General features: G+C 31.8%; 2 protein-coding genes across 5 annotated transcripts in view; one reads left to right on the top strand and one right to left on the bottom strand.

The window, feature by feature from the left end:
• The first annotated feature begins 1,392 nt into the window (after positions 1-1,392).
• Positions 1,393-4,723, top strand: LOC148621998 (T-cell leukemia homeobox protein 3-like). The gene is made up of 3 exons (XM_088574028.1): positions 1,393-1,938; positions 2,380-2,596; positions 4,458-4,723. The coding sequence occupies exons 1-3, from the start codon at positions 1,515-1,517 to the stop codon at positions 4,636-4,638; spliced, it is 822 nt and encodes a 273-aa protein (XP_088430154.1). The 5' UTR covers positions 1,393-1,514; the 3' UTR covers positions 4,639-4,723.
• A 4,417-nt stretch (positions 4,724-9,140) lies between these two features.
• The window catches only part of LOC148621999 (regulator of G protein signaling 12-like), a 36,259-nt gene continuing 31,200 nt past the window's right edge, over positions 9,141-14,199 (bottom strand). For 3 of the 4 annotated variants that reach the window (XM_088571445.1, XM_088571446.1, XM_088571447.1), the window contains exons 8-13: positions 13,781-14,148; positions 13,374-13,571; positions 13,063-13,153; positions 11,349-11,557; positions 10,610-10,772; positions 9,141-10,271 (exon numbers count right to left, since the gene is read on the bottom strand). In XM_088571445.1, the coding sequence (XP_088427571.1) occupies positions 9,442-10,271; positions 10,610-10,772; positions 11,349-11,557; positions 13,063-13,153; positions 13,374-13,571; positions 13,781-14,148 (1,859 nt within the window). In that variant the 3' untranslated portion in view covers positions 9,141-9,441. The remainder of the gene's footprint in view (positions 10,272-10,609; positions 10,773-11,348; positions 11,558-13,062; positions 13,154-13,373; positions 13,572-13,780; positions 14,149-14,199) is intronic. The other variant, XM_088571448.1, reaches the window with a different exon arrangement.

Genomic DNA, 14,199 nt, shown 5'->3' on the forward strand with positions numbered 1-14,199 from the left:
TTCTAGTTTTTATGTTTACGACTTGTTAATGATTTTTATTTGCATACTGCAGCCACCTGTTTTTTTTATTTTTTTATTATTATTTTTTTTCTTTTGTTTTTGTTTTGTACTTTGTTTTTTTTTTCTAGAATTGATTAAATTTTTCTTTTACTTTTTTGTTTACTACTTGGTTCATTTGTTCTTTATTTTAATTTTTTACTTCTTTTCAAACTAACCTCAGTTTACGCCTAAATCTTAAAAAAAACTAATGAAAATTGGTGAGCCGGTATCCCAAGTCCTCGTAGTCTGCATGTTTACTAAACATTTCTCGAATTCGACAATTAGGTTTTTGTCATTCTTGTAATGTCATTAGGTGGTTAATTTTACACGTGTTTAAGTATGCGGGATCAAATAATCTAACTTGACCTTAATACTACAAGTTAACCTCCCTTACGCCTCTCTGAAAGATAGTGTCAGGTTCTCGCCTTTAGAATCTCATTAACAGAGCTTTGACGAGAACCAATTCCATGCCAATGCAGAATTCCGACACCGACTGCTTCAAATATTTAACGTGCTCTGTCAACGGTGTATCAACAATCGTATATCTACTTAAAATAAAACACATTAGCTTATCTAATGCTAGTTTAGATAAATGTTGTTTATATACAATTAAAAATAAGACTTAAAATGATTTGTCAAAAAGATCTGATTTGAAGATTTTTGTATAATAATGTAATGATAAACCAATTTGAAGAGAGGTTTCGTGAATGATATAGGAACTTATCGGTGATACATTGCTGATCCCAAAAAAGATTTGTTTGTAAATACTGTTATTCAGATATTTGTTTAGTGTTGTATTTCATTTCTTCTATCAACACCAAAGATTCAATGGTCACGAAATTCATCATTAAAATTTTATAGAAGACTATTCAACTTCTGAGTAGATATACCTCAAAACAAAACAACGTGTGTATTCACGTATTTGTGTGGTCTCGTTCCACAGAATAAAAATGTAACAAAAAATATATAAAAGCTATCAAATAAGAATTGACACAATAGTTTTGATTTTCGACTGTTCTAAAAATGATATTATACATGCATTAATATAAAAGTTTTGGATTTATATGGTCTCGTAGTGCTAATTAATGTCCCAAAAATATTTTAAACTTTACAGAAAACCTACGGATCATAATGATTCGTTCACTCATTTTTACTGACAAATTCGTAATTATCTTTGTTGACAAGGAATTTATTCTAAATATCTTCCCAAACGCGATAGATCTATTAGCACCACATTTCCCCTATGTCAGAACTCCAAATTGTTCTATAATGAAAGAAAGGCGGGGTTTACCAGATAAAGATATCCAATATATTTTCTTGAGAAGTAATGCCTGTTTCTCATGTTGTCCGTTAAATTGGTGATTTTTTTATTAATGATGTTGTAATAGGGAGTTATCTTATCTTTAACATGAGTCTTTGTTGGTTTAAAACTATCCAGAGAAATTTTGGATAAAAAGTTAAAAACAGGTGTTAAAATGGAACCATTAAAATTAAATAAAGATCAAACTAATAGCGTGAAAGAAAAGAACAATTTGCCAAGGTCAGAGAACGGTGGACAAAATAAAACTGTGGCTAAATTATCATTTGGAATTAGTAGGATATTGGACAATAGTGATAAATCTCCAGAGGAACATAATATACCTCATGATACAACCTCTGAAGATGAGGAGGAATCGCAACATGTGGAAACACAAGAGACAGAGAAAAAACAAACTACAGAAAATTCAGGTTATTCTAGCATAGTTCCGTGCATTCAACCTATGTCATATGTTCCATTCGGACTTTGTGGTATGCCATCATTGGCGCTGCCAGGTATTCCGCGACCGAACCCAGTAGTCCCGGTGTTATCATCGTACACATTTCCCGGTTGGATGGACCTTCGGAGAGACAGATACAGTAGTAAGTATTAATTTTATGAGTTCACTTTCATTCTGTCTAAAGTTTTCTTTTTCCCTTAAACGGCGAAAGCAGAACTAAAATGGAACAAGCTATAGCATTGAAACGTTTGTTTTAAAAACACAACAATAAAAATAAAACTATTTGATTCAAGACGAAATCATGCAGCTGGACAAATATTTCGTTAAACAGTGAATTGAGTTTCCTTTTTTCAAAGGTATTGAATACCCCAGAATATCATGCCATTTTGTAGATGTTGCTTATTTTATGGAAATCATTGAAAAAAATCACATATTCATTAAAAGCAGACCACTATGAAAATTATTTACATCAATATCTTCAAAATACTTATTTAGTTTCCTTATATTTTTGAAAAGATAATACATTTGTATGTATTGCATTTGACACACGGGAAGTTATTTTCAATTATGCACACTCTTTCAGTTACCAGAAGAATAGGTCATCCATATCAGAACAGAACTCCACCAAAACGGAAGAAACCCAGGACCTCATTCTCTAGACTGCAGATCATGGAACTTGAGAAACGTTTCCACAGACAAAAATATTTAGCTTCGGCAGAAAGATCAGCCCTCGCCAAAGGGTTAAAGATGACGGATGCACAGGTCAAAACGTGGTTCCAAAACAGAAGAACCAAATGGAGGTAAATAATTCATAACACACAAAACAGTAATAATAATAATAATAATAATAACAATAATAATAATAATAATAATAATAATAATATAGATTGAATTAATGAACATGGAGTAGTATAGAAAATTTCAAAACAAAATCTTTCCGATTTTTACAAATAAGTGAATATCGAACAGGGGATGGAAATGATTAATATGATATAATAATAAAATAATAAAAATTACAAGAATTTCACGTATATTGATATAATTTACTTTTTTAGATTATACATGTCGGTTTAAAAAAAACAATGTTCTGACAAAATATAAATGTGTATTTTTATTTCTTCAGTTGTTTTGACCACGATCACTATCACAGATCCGTTGACAGTGCCTTCACTCTCAAGCTTTTACTTGTTGCATTTATTCGTCTGTAATAATGTCAATTGTTTCATTTAAAATAATTAGTTTATTTTGTCATGAATGGCTTAAGTGCATGGACACCACGCAAATTCTTGTGACTGAACACGGAATTTTATTTTGCTAGGGTGAAATTGAATACTGAAAGCTATTTACCTACAAAATTTGATAAGAACCAATATTTAAGAAAGATGTGTAGTGACGAAAACATCAACATAAACAATTTGGATAGCTTTTCAAAGTTGTACCCAAACTTCATTCTTTAAGAAAAATCTTTTATTGCAGTAATATATCATGGTGACATTTGTGTATCCTAAATATTTTGTCTACATTTTTAACAAAAATTGAAATCTGGCAAACCAGTACCCTAGCTTCAGTTAATTAGTTTTTTACCGATATATTTCGAGAATTTATTCAAATATTTTACGCAACGTTACCATTTACATTTTCTACACGGTGTTTTTTTTTTTTTTTTTTTTTTTTTTTTTTTTTTTTTTTTTTTTTTAAATAGAATGACTACACTGTACGTGTAAGCATTGAAAATCTTCGAGATGATTCTTACGCTAATAATAATTCGTTGTTTCGTTGCATATGGTTTTTGATGTTTGTCTTTAAACTAAATATAGTGTCGGAGAATAATGCATTGTGTGTAATCTTGTGAAGTTTTTATCTCGTGGTGTATTTTACAAGACACCCTATATTTAATACCATAGTTGTAATAAAATTAAGACATAAATTTGTTCCTATTTCAGATATTTGCGAATCTTGTGTAAACTGTTGATATTTTTATGTTGGTGTATTGCATACACTTTGTCGGGTCAATGAATACTTACCGCCCGCAGTTTTTTTTTTCTTCTTGCCTACATTTTAGTTCATTACAAATTTTAATCATTGGTGATATGATTGAGGACATTGAATTAGTATAATGTGAGAACTGGTACGTCTACATCGTACCAATAGCAAATTTTAGCAGTTATAGCAAATACTAGCAGTTATTTTTCGAATTCTGTATGATAGACTAAACCTCTATCAACCAGGTATCAAGTTTGAAAAGAAATATATATCAGCTTTATTTCCCTTTACTATAAAGTTTGACAAAAATATTAGCCTGTTTTAAGATTCATCCCACAACATATGATGTACACCTATTCAGAATCAAGTGTGTGTTTCCTCGTGGTAATCGACGTCTTTACATCATACCAAAATATAAGTGTATTTTTGTGTAACAATCAAAATATTATTTCTTCCAATGACGATCACTCTGCCTTCAGAAACAAAGACATACGACTTGTCAAAACTACAAAAGAACTAATGTTCATAAATGCTGTATCCCATGGAATAGGTGGAGCTCTCAATTATCCAGTACGTTGCAGACTTTTTTTTTATGTGCGTTTGTCGTTTTGTTCGAAAATGATATTTTCTAGTTTGTTTTAATTGTGCGATGTGAACACGGATCTATTTTAATTACAGGCGGCAAACAGCTGAGGAGCGGGAAGCGGAGCGCCAGGCAGCCAATCGGTTGATGATGAGTCTTCAGTCCGAGGCTAATAAAACTGTGTATGACATCAGAGACCCTTTATGTATGAGCAATTCATCGTTACATGCACTACAGAACCTACAGCCTTGGGTCGATGAAAGTTCAATGAGTTGACTGAGTGATAAGTTGTATATTTTGTTGTTATTTATGGTTTATTTTTTATCACTTGATTTTAATAAATGAACATATCAACCTTCAACTTTATTTCATGTGGTATCAGTGTTGTCAGCGGGCATATCCTACAGCTTTATTTCATGTGGTATAAATGTTGTCAGCGGGCCTATCCTACAACTTTATTCATGTGGTATAAGTGTTGTCAGCGGGCCTATCCTACAGCTTTATTTCATGTGGTATCAGTGTTGTCAGTTGTGCTTATTCATGCAAATTGTACAAAATAAAGCACAAAGCAAAGGTAACGAACGAATCAGCGTGAACAAAAAAGATCTCACCATATTTTTTTTTCTTAAAAAGAGACCATAAATAGTAAAATAACATTTAAAATGGCATTTTCTTAGAATTATTGAGAATTTCATGGATCAAACTCATGAACTCAAGCCCCTGTGATTTTACTTACAAGCATACATTCAAGTCATCACTTAGTATCCGTCGTCGTTATTTTTCTTTAAAAGCTTCTCCTCTTAAAGCACAGATTGGAGTGTAACCATATTTAGTCTCATGCAGCCTTGATGTGTCTATTTTCATCTGTTTTTCTGATATAGTTTAAAGTTTGACTGTCGTTACTTATTTCAGAATATGGTTGCAACGTGCAACTCAAATTAGGAATATATAAAGGATTATAAATTGTATCATTATCTTCTTCCTCAACTCGAAGAGCTCGTTGAAATCCTCCATTGCGTTGATGTTGTACGACGACTTCTTCTATGAGTAACTCCCCCTGACTTTTTGGTTTCTATCTTGAAACCATAAATTCGAAGAAACCATCAAAGGAAAATAACTATCATAACGTAAAGCCTATAAAACTATCCATCAAAATTGTAGTATAACTCCATACTAGGGTTGTTGCTCTTGAAATACTATAAATATGACAAATATTGCTGTCGTTATAAATAAGAGAACTTGTATTTATAACTGGGCAAACACGAGTCTCAACGTTAGGGTGAATGTTAATTATAAACAATTCTGTACAGGAACTGTTTTCCTTGGATCAAAACAGTACAATGGTCAAAATATTTTTTTTAAAATTTTTGTTATTTACTTTAATTCAGTAAGGTCATGATATACAAGATGAATCTTTCAGTATAATGAAATGATCGGAAGGAAACGACATACAAGCTTTTTTTGTGATCGAAGTTGTCCGACAATTTCGTAAAAAATTATCTTAATTTTCTTGAATGGCCAAATATGATGATTTTTTTTTCTGTTTTGACTTCTAAAAAATATCGAAAAACCATAACCTGAAGAAACTTTCAGTTAATATGACAATGCATGTAGAAATCTTATTAGGTAAGAACTAATTCTAGGTGATGTTTTCCAAATACAAAAATACATATCGATCCCACAAGGGCGAAATTTGACTTTTCCCTCATTTTTTTCTCTCTAAAAACTTTTTTACACAATGAAATTGAGAGAGGACTATTTTGATCAAGACTGCAGAAGTTAGTAATCATTAACATTTGTTTTGATATTTCTTTCATATACTACTTCTGATCATATTGAGAGTAAGATTATATTTTCTTTGTTTGAAAGTTGTGTGGTGGAATTCCGTTCAATCAAACATAGCATTTAAATAGATTAATACAAGCATTTTGCCCTATACATGTATACAAACGAAAGTTTACGTAGGAGAATTACAGCAGCCTACTACGATTACGGTACATTCTGTAAATAAACACATAAAAAGCAACTCTTAACAATAACAAATGTCGATTAATTTGAAAGGAAAACATATTTCAGATCAACTGAAACAACGCTTCTGTTTTGTTTTAGGTAAGAAAATGCATTTTTGTGAGTAGCTAATTCATTACATCATGAAAACTGATCTATTCAACGTGTCATAGTTTTCCTGTCCTCTTTCGTCTACCAAGGACTTAGCTTTTTATGAGCAACTCGGCGGGTGTTTCTAGAAAAACTGAGGACGTCTACCCTTCCAGTGCTGCCAGTTTTTAGCGGGGTCCGAGTTGCTCATTTACTTCTGTTACTTTGTATGTATTGTTTTAGTTACTTTATGTTCTTTGTTGTGTTTTCCATGTCTGGTCTTTGTGCCTGGATTGCATTATTTTGATTTCCGCTAGAATATTAGACTTTATGGAAGAGTAATCAAGGGAACCAAGGTTATAGCGGTAATCAAAAGAATGTAATCCAGGGACAAAGACCAGACATGGAAAACAGACATACACAACAAAGAACATAGAGTAACTAAAATCAAACAATGGACTTAATGGAGTAATCCATTCAAACGTTCACCCGACTGTCCTATCTGCTTTATACTAGTACCAACATGAGCAACCAGACGGATATTGCAAATACTGTCTAGAAGTTTAAATAAATTGTCATCTTTTTTTTATGAAACTATGTAAAGTGTGATTCATAGGTTGATCCTCTATCTTCAATTTTCTTATTATCTGGCCATTTCTATATTAACCTGAGTAATAGGTCTTTGAATGAATTGCCTCTTGTAGGAAGAACTTAAAGTGTGATGCTGAACCAAAAACAGACTTTTTGCTTCTTTTCTTTTAAAATAGAAAAATAAATCCATATTCAATACCTTGAAGACCAATGATACAAGCTAAGGTTTGGTTTGTTTCTTGCTTTACCGAGACGAAAAAGTCCAAAATTAATGTTTATCTAAATTAGGCAAATTAGTATGGAAACTAGTATGATTACACAATATAAGGAGAGAAAATGGAAACAACTGGTTTCATTAAATTTCCATCAGTTTCTGATAGGTCTCTTTACAAGTCCCTGATGAGTCCTCTGATTGAAATAAACAATAGAATAATGTCACCGCCGTCAGATACTTCTTTAATTTATTAACTTAAACTCTAATGTCTTGAAAACAACAGGGATAAAAACTGATAGAAAACCAATATATCTTAAAACCCCGAATCCATCATAAAAGTTAATTGATTTTTCGAATATAGTTTTGCTGTAGAATGTCATATTGCATGTGTAATTTGTCGGAGGATGAAGAACGAGTCAGGTATCCCGCATCTCTTCCTAATATTTCAGAACCAGTCTCATCTATTATTTAAACACTATTATCTTAATCGGAAGATCGTTGTCTAAATGGGCGCTCACAACAAATTACTTTCTAATTACACGTCAACCCTATTGGCTATTTAAAGTGACTTATTCACTAATCCATTCTCTTTATGGGCAAGTTAACAAGACGGAGGTTATTTATCATTAAGACCTACAGCAAGTCTTGGTCAAAACTTCTTAAAGTACTGTTATTTACAAACATTGCTCGGGGAGGGCAATACGGTTTATAGCAGATGTTCTGTTTTATTGTGATATGCTGCCTCCACAGAGACAACACCAAGGTTTATGAATGCTTTCTGGTGCATTTCCACAATTTCAAACCTAGTATGTTATTGTAGATAGGAAACCTTGGAAGTGCTGATCACAGTATCTCCTGGATTCCTGACCTCTCGTTTACTTTTTGGAAGTTTTCAAGGGTTTCTTTTCTTTTAGCTTTGACTTTGTGTCCACTGACTTTCCAAGTTTCAAATATGAATCTACTATTCATTTCATGCAGGTATTGAACTTATTGAACAAAAATCTGTCTTGTTCCTTATTTGTGGCAGTGACTTTCTCCAGGGCATTCCATTTTTTGTTGTTGAATACAGGTAGTCCAAGGGTTGTATTATCAAAGTTAACCAGTTCAATAACATGACGTTCCCATGTGAAGAAATAGAGAAATGATATAGTGATATTCACAGTTGAAATACACACAAGTTGTACCAATAAAAATGTCATCGTCTGGCGGCATAGGCTTAACCCTATTCACTTTGTTAAAACCTTAAAGAAATGGAACAATACTTGATATCAGAAATAAAATTTCTCTACACTGTGAAGAGTATTGATATATACTCTCAGTAATTGTACTCCCAAACAGTAAAATTAAAAATTCATGTGCCAAGAAGATTAATTCCTACCATATACACTACAGAAATATTAACTAAATAAATCACAGGAATATTGTATTTATGTCCATACTTTGGTGTGGATTGTTTGAAAATTGTTTCAGGAACTAATTAACAATATAATTTTGAACTTCAAAATCTTGTTGTTTTTGCCATTTGCTTTATCCATTGAGAAAGAGAATGTTATAAAAAGTTTTCTGTTTCATGTTGCTCACGTTTAGGCAATGTTATTGGATACAATTGCTGATACTTCAGTATGCAAGTTCTTAGACCCTGAATGCTATCAATCTTTCCACTCATGTAATTACATGGCAGGATAATGTATGTGACCACAGTATAATAAAACCAGAGTCAGAGAATACTCTGTGATTGTTTGCCTCCAATAGCCCAAACACTTTGATTATTGTTTCTTTGAAAATTCTCAGCCTTGAAGAAATTTTTTTTTAACTTATGGTGATATGGCTAAATATTGAAATGTTTGGCATGCTTAAACACTAAACTATCAATAAATCAATGTAGAAGTAATTTTTTAATTTATAAATATAAAATGTTTAGAATTGCTCATCATTAACAAGTAAAATCTATACAAATAGTTTAGATATTTACAACATTATATTAGCACCATTCAGTTATGATATTGCTCTTTTATGCAATAAGTAACAATCATTAACAAATGAGGAAGAAAAAATAGAATTTCACATGGTTAAGAAAAACATATCTGATTTCTGCAATGAGCACAAAATAAATGCAAAATGTTTCATTAACTGAGGAATCAATTTGCATATTAGAATTATGGCAGCATTTTGTTTGACTACACAAATGTAACATCTTCCACTCGGTTAGCTAAATCAAGTATCACTGGTTTATTGTCCTGCTTTGGTTTGGAAGTTGATGTATTGCGTGATGCTTGTTTACTGTTTCCAGTTGGTTGAAATGCAGATCCATTTGGTGACTTTGACTTCTCCTTCGGCAAGGGAGACAACTGTTTTAGCACTCCATTTTTGTTGGGAACTAGCACAGGAGGAACAGACTGAGGTCTCCATCGATTATCCATTGGTGAACTTGTCAATGTATCATCAAAGTCATTATTAGTTACAGTATTGTTTAATGATTCATTAAGATTCACAGGGTCAGAATGTCTAGTTTGTCCATTAGGTGATATGGGTCTATGACGAGAATAGCCCCATGCTTTAGCCTGATACATATTGTAACTATAATCAAAGCCTATATCACGTAAATTTCTCTCAGCTAAACATGGATCATCAAAATCTGCATTTATAGAATCAGATGACTGAAAATAGTCCTGAGCTTCATTCAATGATGGGATGATACCATCCTGACTGAAACTTTGGTCTGACGAAGTCACATGCTGATTTTCATCAGTCGATATATCAACAACCTCAACAGACATGGCCGACACTCGTCCTGATGTACTACAACGGCCATGAGACAAATATTTATCACTATTATAATCAAGAGGATCTCTTGACATAATTGGTGGAGCACTTTCCCGACCAGATGGATGAATATGATTTTTATTGCGTAGAAATTCAGGAATTTCTGAGTTGTTCATATCTAATCCTCTTTGGTCATCAAGCCTTTGCCTCTGAGCTTTTGATAAAAGTTCTAAAAATCTGTCATCTGAAATTAAACAATATTACAACATTAAAATTTGATAGGTACATTATTCAAAGGTTCTTGCTTTTTTTTCAGGTTTCCAAACAAGTAATACTAAAAAAAAATTCTGACATCTTAAAAAAAATAAAATCACTCCATTGCTTTGCTTTAATGCTTTTTCCCCATACCTATTCTCGTTATATTTTTCCTACGTCCTTTATGTACATGTAAGACGGTTGATTTAGGACATATGTTCCAAACCCTGAGATGTCAACTTCACTGAAATACTGTATTGTATATATATGTATATATAATAATATTGTACTTCTGTCTAGATAGTTACAACAATGATATGAACATACCATCAGCTTGAGAGGTCCTAGTCTGATTCTTTTGCAAATTAAACGTCACTTTGGGTTTTGACTTCGTCTTGCTGAGAGATGGATCCTTTCCGTACGCTGACTCTTTTCTCCTGAGGCCGAATAAACCCGAAGAGTGACGATCTTCGTTGTTTTTCAGCAGACCCTAAAATTAAAAAGAACTTAATAATATGTTGTCAGTCATTTCTAATGTTTGAAATCTCCAGTATTTATCAGATTCAGATACTAATTACATTTTCCTTTCACACCATTCTTTTTTGTTCACTTTAAGAACGAAATATTTAAGTATCATTGAAAACATTTCCATTCTTAAAACTACCTTGGATGCACCACCTCAACCTTAAAAGCATTTTATTTCCATTCTCCTTTTGAATAAAACTTCTTTTTAGAAAGTTTAAGCAAAAAACGTTGTAAAGCACTTAAATGCTTTTTCCCTTCTAATTCTAGTGTTAAAGGCATCAATAAGTCAGCATGGAGAAATTATCATTAGAAGCTAATTTGAACCACTAGTATGACACTGGAAGCAAAAAAAAAATAATTACAGGGTCAAAAGTTGTATTTAGGTGAACTGTAAAGCAACAGAAGAGGTGAAAGGCAGAAAAAAGATTTGTGGGGATCACACTGCAACAGATTAGTCTCCTACTAAATAATGAAAGATGCACTCTATATAAGCAAAAAGGTCAAAGTTCACACCAAACTACCATCTACTGCATTCTCTTACCTTGACCTTCCCCTCTGGATCTAAAATTCCAAGTTCATCAAAATTATGAGGTAGCTGAGATTTGCCATTCATGAGATCATCAAAAATACTATTTGTGAGAGTATCTAATGATATGTATTCCCTCTGACTGTTATGGAAATCCGGGGGATATTTAAGTGCCAATTTTGGAGACGATGATGTCGAGCGTTTGCCTCCAGTTTTACCGAAAACTGTTAAATATAACATGCAGGTTTAATAACATGGTTAGATAAAACATCTCAATCAATATCCATCGACTCAATTAATCTCTCAAATTTATAAATACATATTCTTTTAATTTTTTTTTTAAATTAACATGTAAAAGCAAATATATATTACAGATATATTCTGCATTTTCTGTTGCTATGGAGATGGATATTCATTGAATTAATGAATGATGTTATGAACAAACTAGCAAATCTATTGTTGATACAGAAAAGGGAAAACTGAATATAAGTATATAGGAATTTTCCTTTAATTCTTTATATTTACCCATTGTTATACAATATAGTGGGTAATATTTGCAGCTAATTTTGTTGTATTCCGGAAAACAACAACATCAATTTGGAAAAATATTTACTGTGGGCTTAAGTACTCAGTGCACTACACTGAACATCTTTCTAAATTAGAAAGGCTAAAATTTTAATGAATACCAAATTTTATACTCGCCAAAATAACACACTATAGAGTATATAAATATAAATAAATATTAAGGTTATATATGAATACTAAAAATCTATATAATCCTTGGTATTATTAACTTTGAATATATAAATGTAAAATAAATATGTGATAAGGACTACTATCAACTAAACCAAAGACTTTTCAAAGTAACAAGTTACATGAATTAATATCCGTACACTTTGAAAAGTCTGTGCAAGACTAGCAAACTATTAAATATTTTTTTCTGTGAATTTTACAGCTTTCCTATCTATTTGTAAAATTAACAATGATTATACTTATTTCAGATTTTAAAATTACAATTTTCATGTTTTTACAGGATTTTATCATAGATCATAGGACAGCAATAAAAAAAAAAGATTAAATAGCCTGTACACATGTATTAAGTAACAACAATTTAAATACATGTCATCATATTTTTAATGTAAAATTCACAGAAAAACAAAAATTGTTAGTATAACATCCACCACCAAATTTAGCTGACAATTTGTGAAGCTATATCTAATCAAGCTTAACAAATCATTAAAATGTTAAAGCTGACTCGACATCATACTAGTCAACAGTCAAATCTACATGGTCTATTTATTAGGTCTAGTTTTAAAATCCATCAAGCACAAATATGGATTACCTCCCTTAACCCATAACATGACTATGAGGAGTAGTGAGAAATGAAAGAAAGAGATGAATGAATAAAAGTTGGTATGTATGAAGTTTGTGATATTGGTGATAATGAATGAATGAGTGAATGAATGAATGAAGGATTTGTAAATGATGTCAATATGGACTGAATTTAGAATATTAACTGGTCACATTTGATTGCTTTTTGAAAAAAGGAAATTTAATCAAATGATTTCTTCTCAATATCAAAATGCTTAGACTTAAACCAACTTTTACACTATTCACAAGAATCATTAACAAAGACATTCCAACCAACTGACTTTCCCAGTCACAAGAGTGTTAACTTCAATGCTACATTCACTGGAGTATCCTGGGATTGTCTCCCCTGACTACCTACCAACGATATCATCTTGTTGAAGTATCACAACCCTTTGATTATCTATCGTTGAAACTTGTTCATCAATGTCTAAAACATCTGGCTTCCCTGACTGAAATGGACAGAAAAAAAATGTCAAATTTTTAAATTAAATCCTCAGGGAAAAGTAAGCAGGAATGGAAAATGAACATTGATTAAAGCTCATCTACATTGAATTAAGATATTTAAGGTTCAAAAATAGTTTTTCAGTGGAAAATATCATAAATTGTTTATATCAATCATTTCACAGTCTCTTACTTAATACTATATATATATAAACCATATAAACTTACCAACTGTACAAAAATGTTGTCAAGTTTAAACCCATATTTATTAAGGATAGGTTTGAACACATCTCTGATGGTCCTGTTAGGTTTGGCCTTGACACCAATTGATTTTCTATTGGGAAGATCCATTCTGAACAGCACCCGTCTCTCTATCATAACTTCCTTAGACCCAAGAGTTGATATATCTTCTGACAAATCCAAAGGCTACAAGGACACATGAAACAATTAAAATCTGAATATGATAATTATTTCATTACTAAATATAAATAGTTATGTTAAATCTTTAAAAAGAATAAGCTGCCTTTTAAACTTGTTTTAACTTTTTCAGTCATTGCAAAAACACTTACTTGTTCATTTGTTTAAAAAAGGCACTACATTAAAGCAGTAAAATGATGGGGTAGTAAAAGACTCACCTTATCTGAACCAAGTAAGAATACATCAACACCAGCAATAGACAAACTCCTCTTATCACATAATTTACCCAGCACTGTTCTGATGGTTTGTCCTGGTCTTGCACAAACAACAGTTGTAGAACCATCAGGCATGATTACACGACAGAATTTAAAGTTTTGTTCATCATTGTCTGTTTGAACTTTGGTAGCCTCTTTCCTCATGGTACTAAGGTCAATCCCAGGGCCAGGAGGGGCAGATGGTTTACGTTGGCTGTTATTGTTCACCTCTTTCTCTTTGTTCACTGCTTTTTCCTTTTCTTTTTCTTTCTTCTCATTTGATTTTTTAAGATCAGATTCAGAAGCAGCTTTAACACTTTGTTTGCTGTTTTCTGAAATTAAATAAATTCAACAAATATTTAAAGCGATATATTAACAGTTTT

Source organism: Perna viridis, chromosome 3, assembly GCF_037379345.1.
Source record: "Perna viridis isolate PV_CMFRI_1.1 ecotype Kerala chromosome 3, ASM3737934v1, whole genome shotgun sequence".
Taxonomy (NCBI): domain Eukaryota; kingdom Metazoa; phylum Mollusca; class Bivalvia; order Mytilida; family Mytilidae; genus Perna; species Perna viridis.

Excerpts from the sequence above, each read along its gene's own strand:
- LOC148621998 (XM_088574028.1), top strand. The coding sequence starts at position 1,515 with ATGGAACCATTAAAATTAAATAAAGATCAAACTAATAGCGTGAAAGAA. Across the intron at positions 1,939-2,379 it reads TCGGAGAGACAGATACAGTA|TTACCAGAAGAATAGGTCAT; the intron begins GTAAGTATTAAT and ends ACACTCTTTCAG. Across the intron at positions 2,597-4,457 it reads AACAGAAGAACCAAATGGAG|GCGGCAAACAGCTGAGGAGC; the intron begins GTAAATAATTCA and ends TTTTAATTACAG.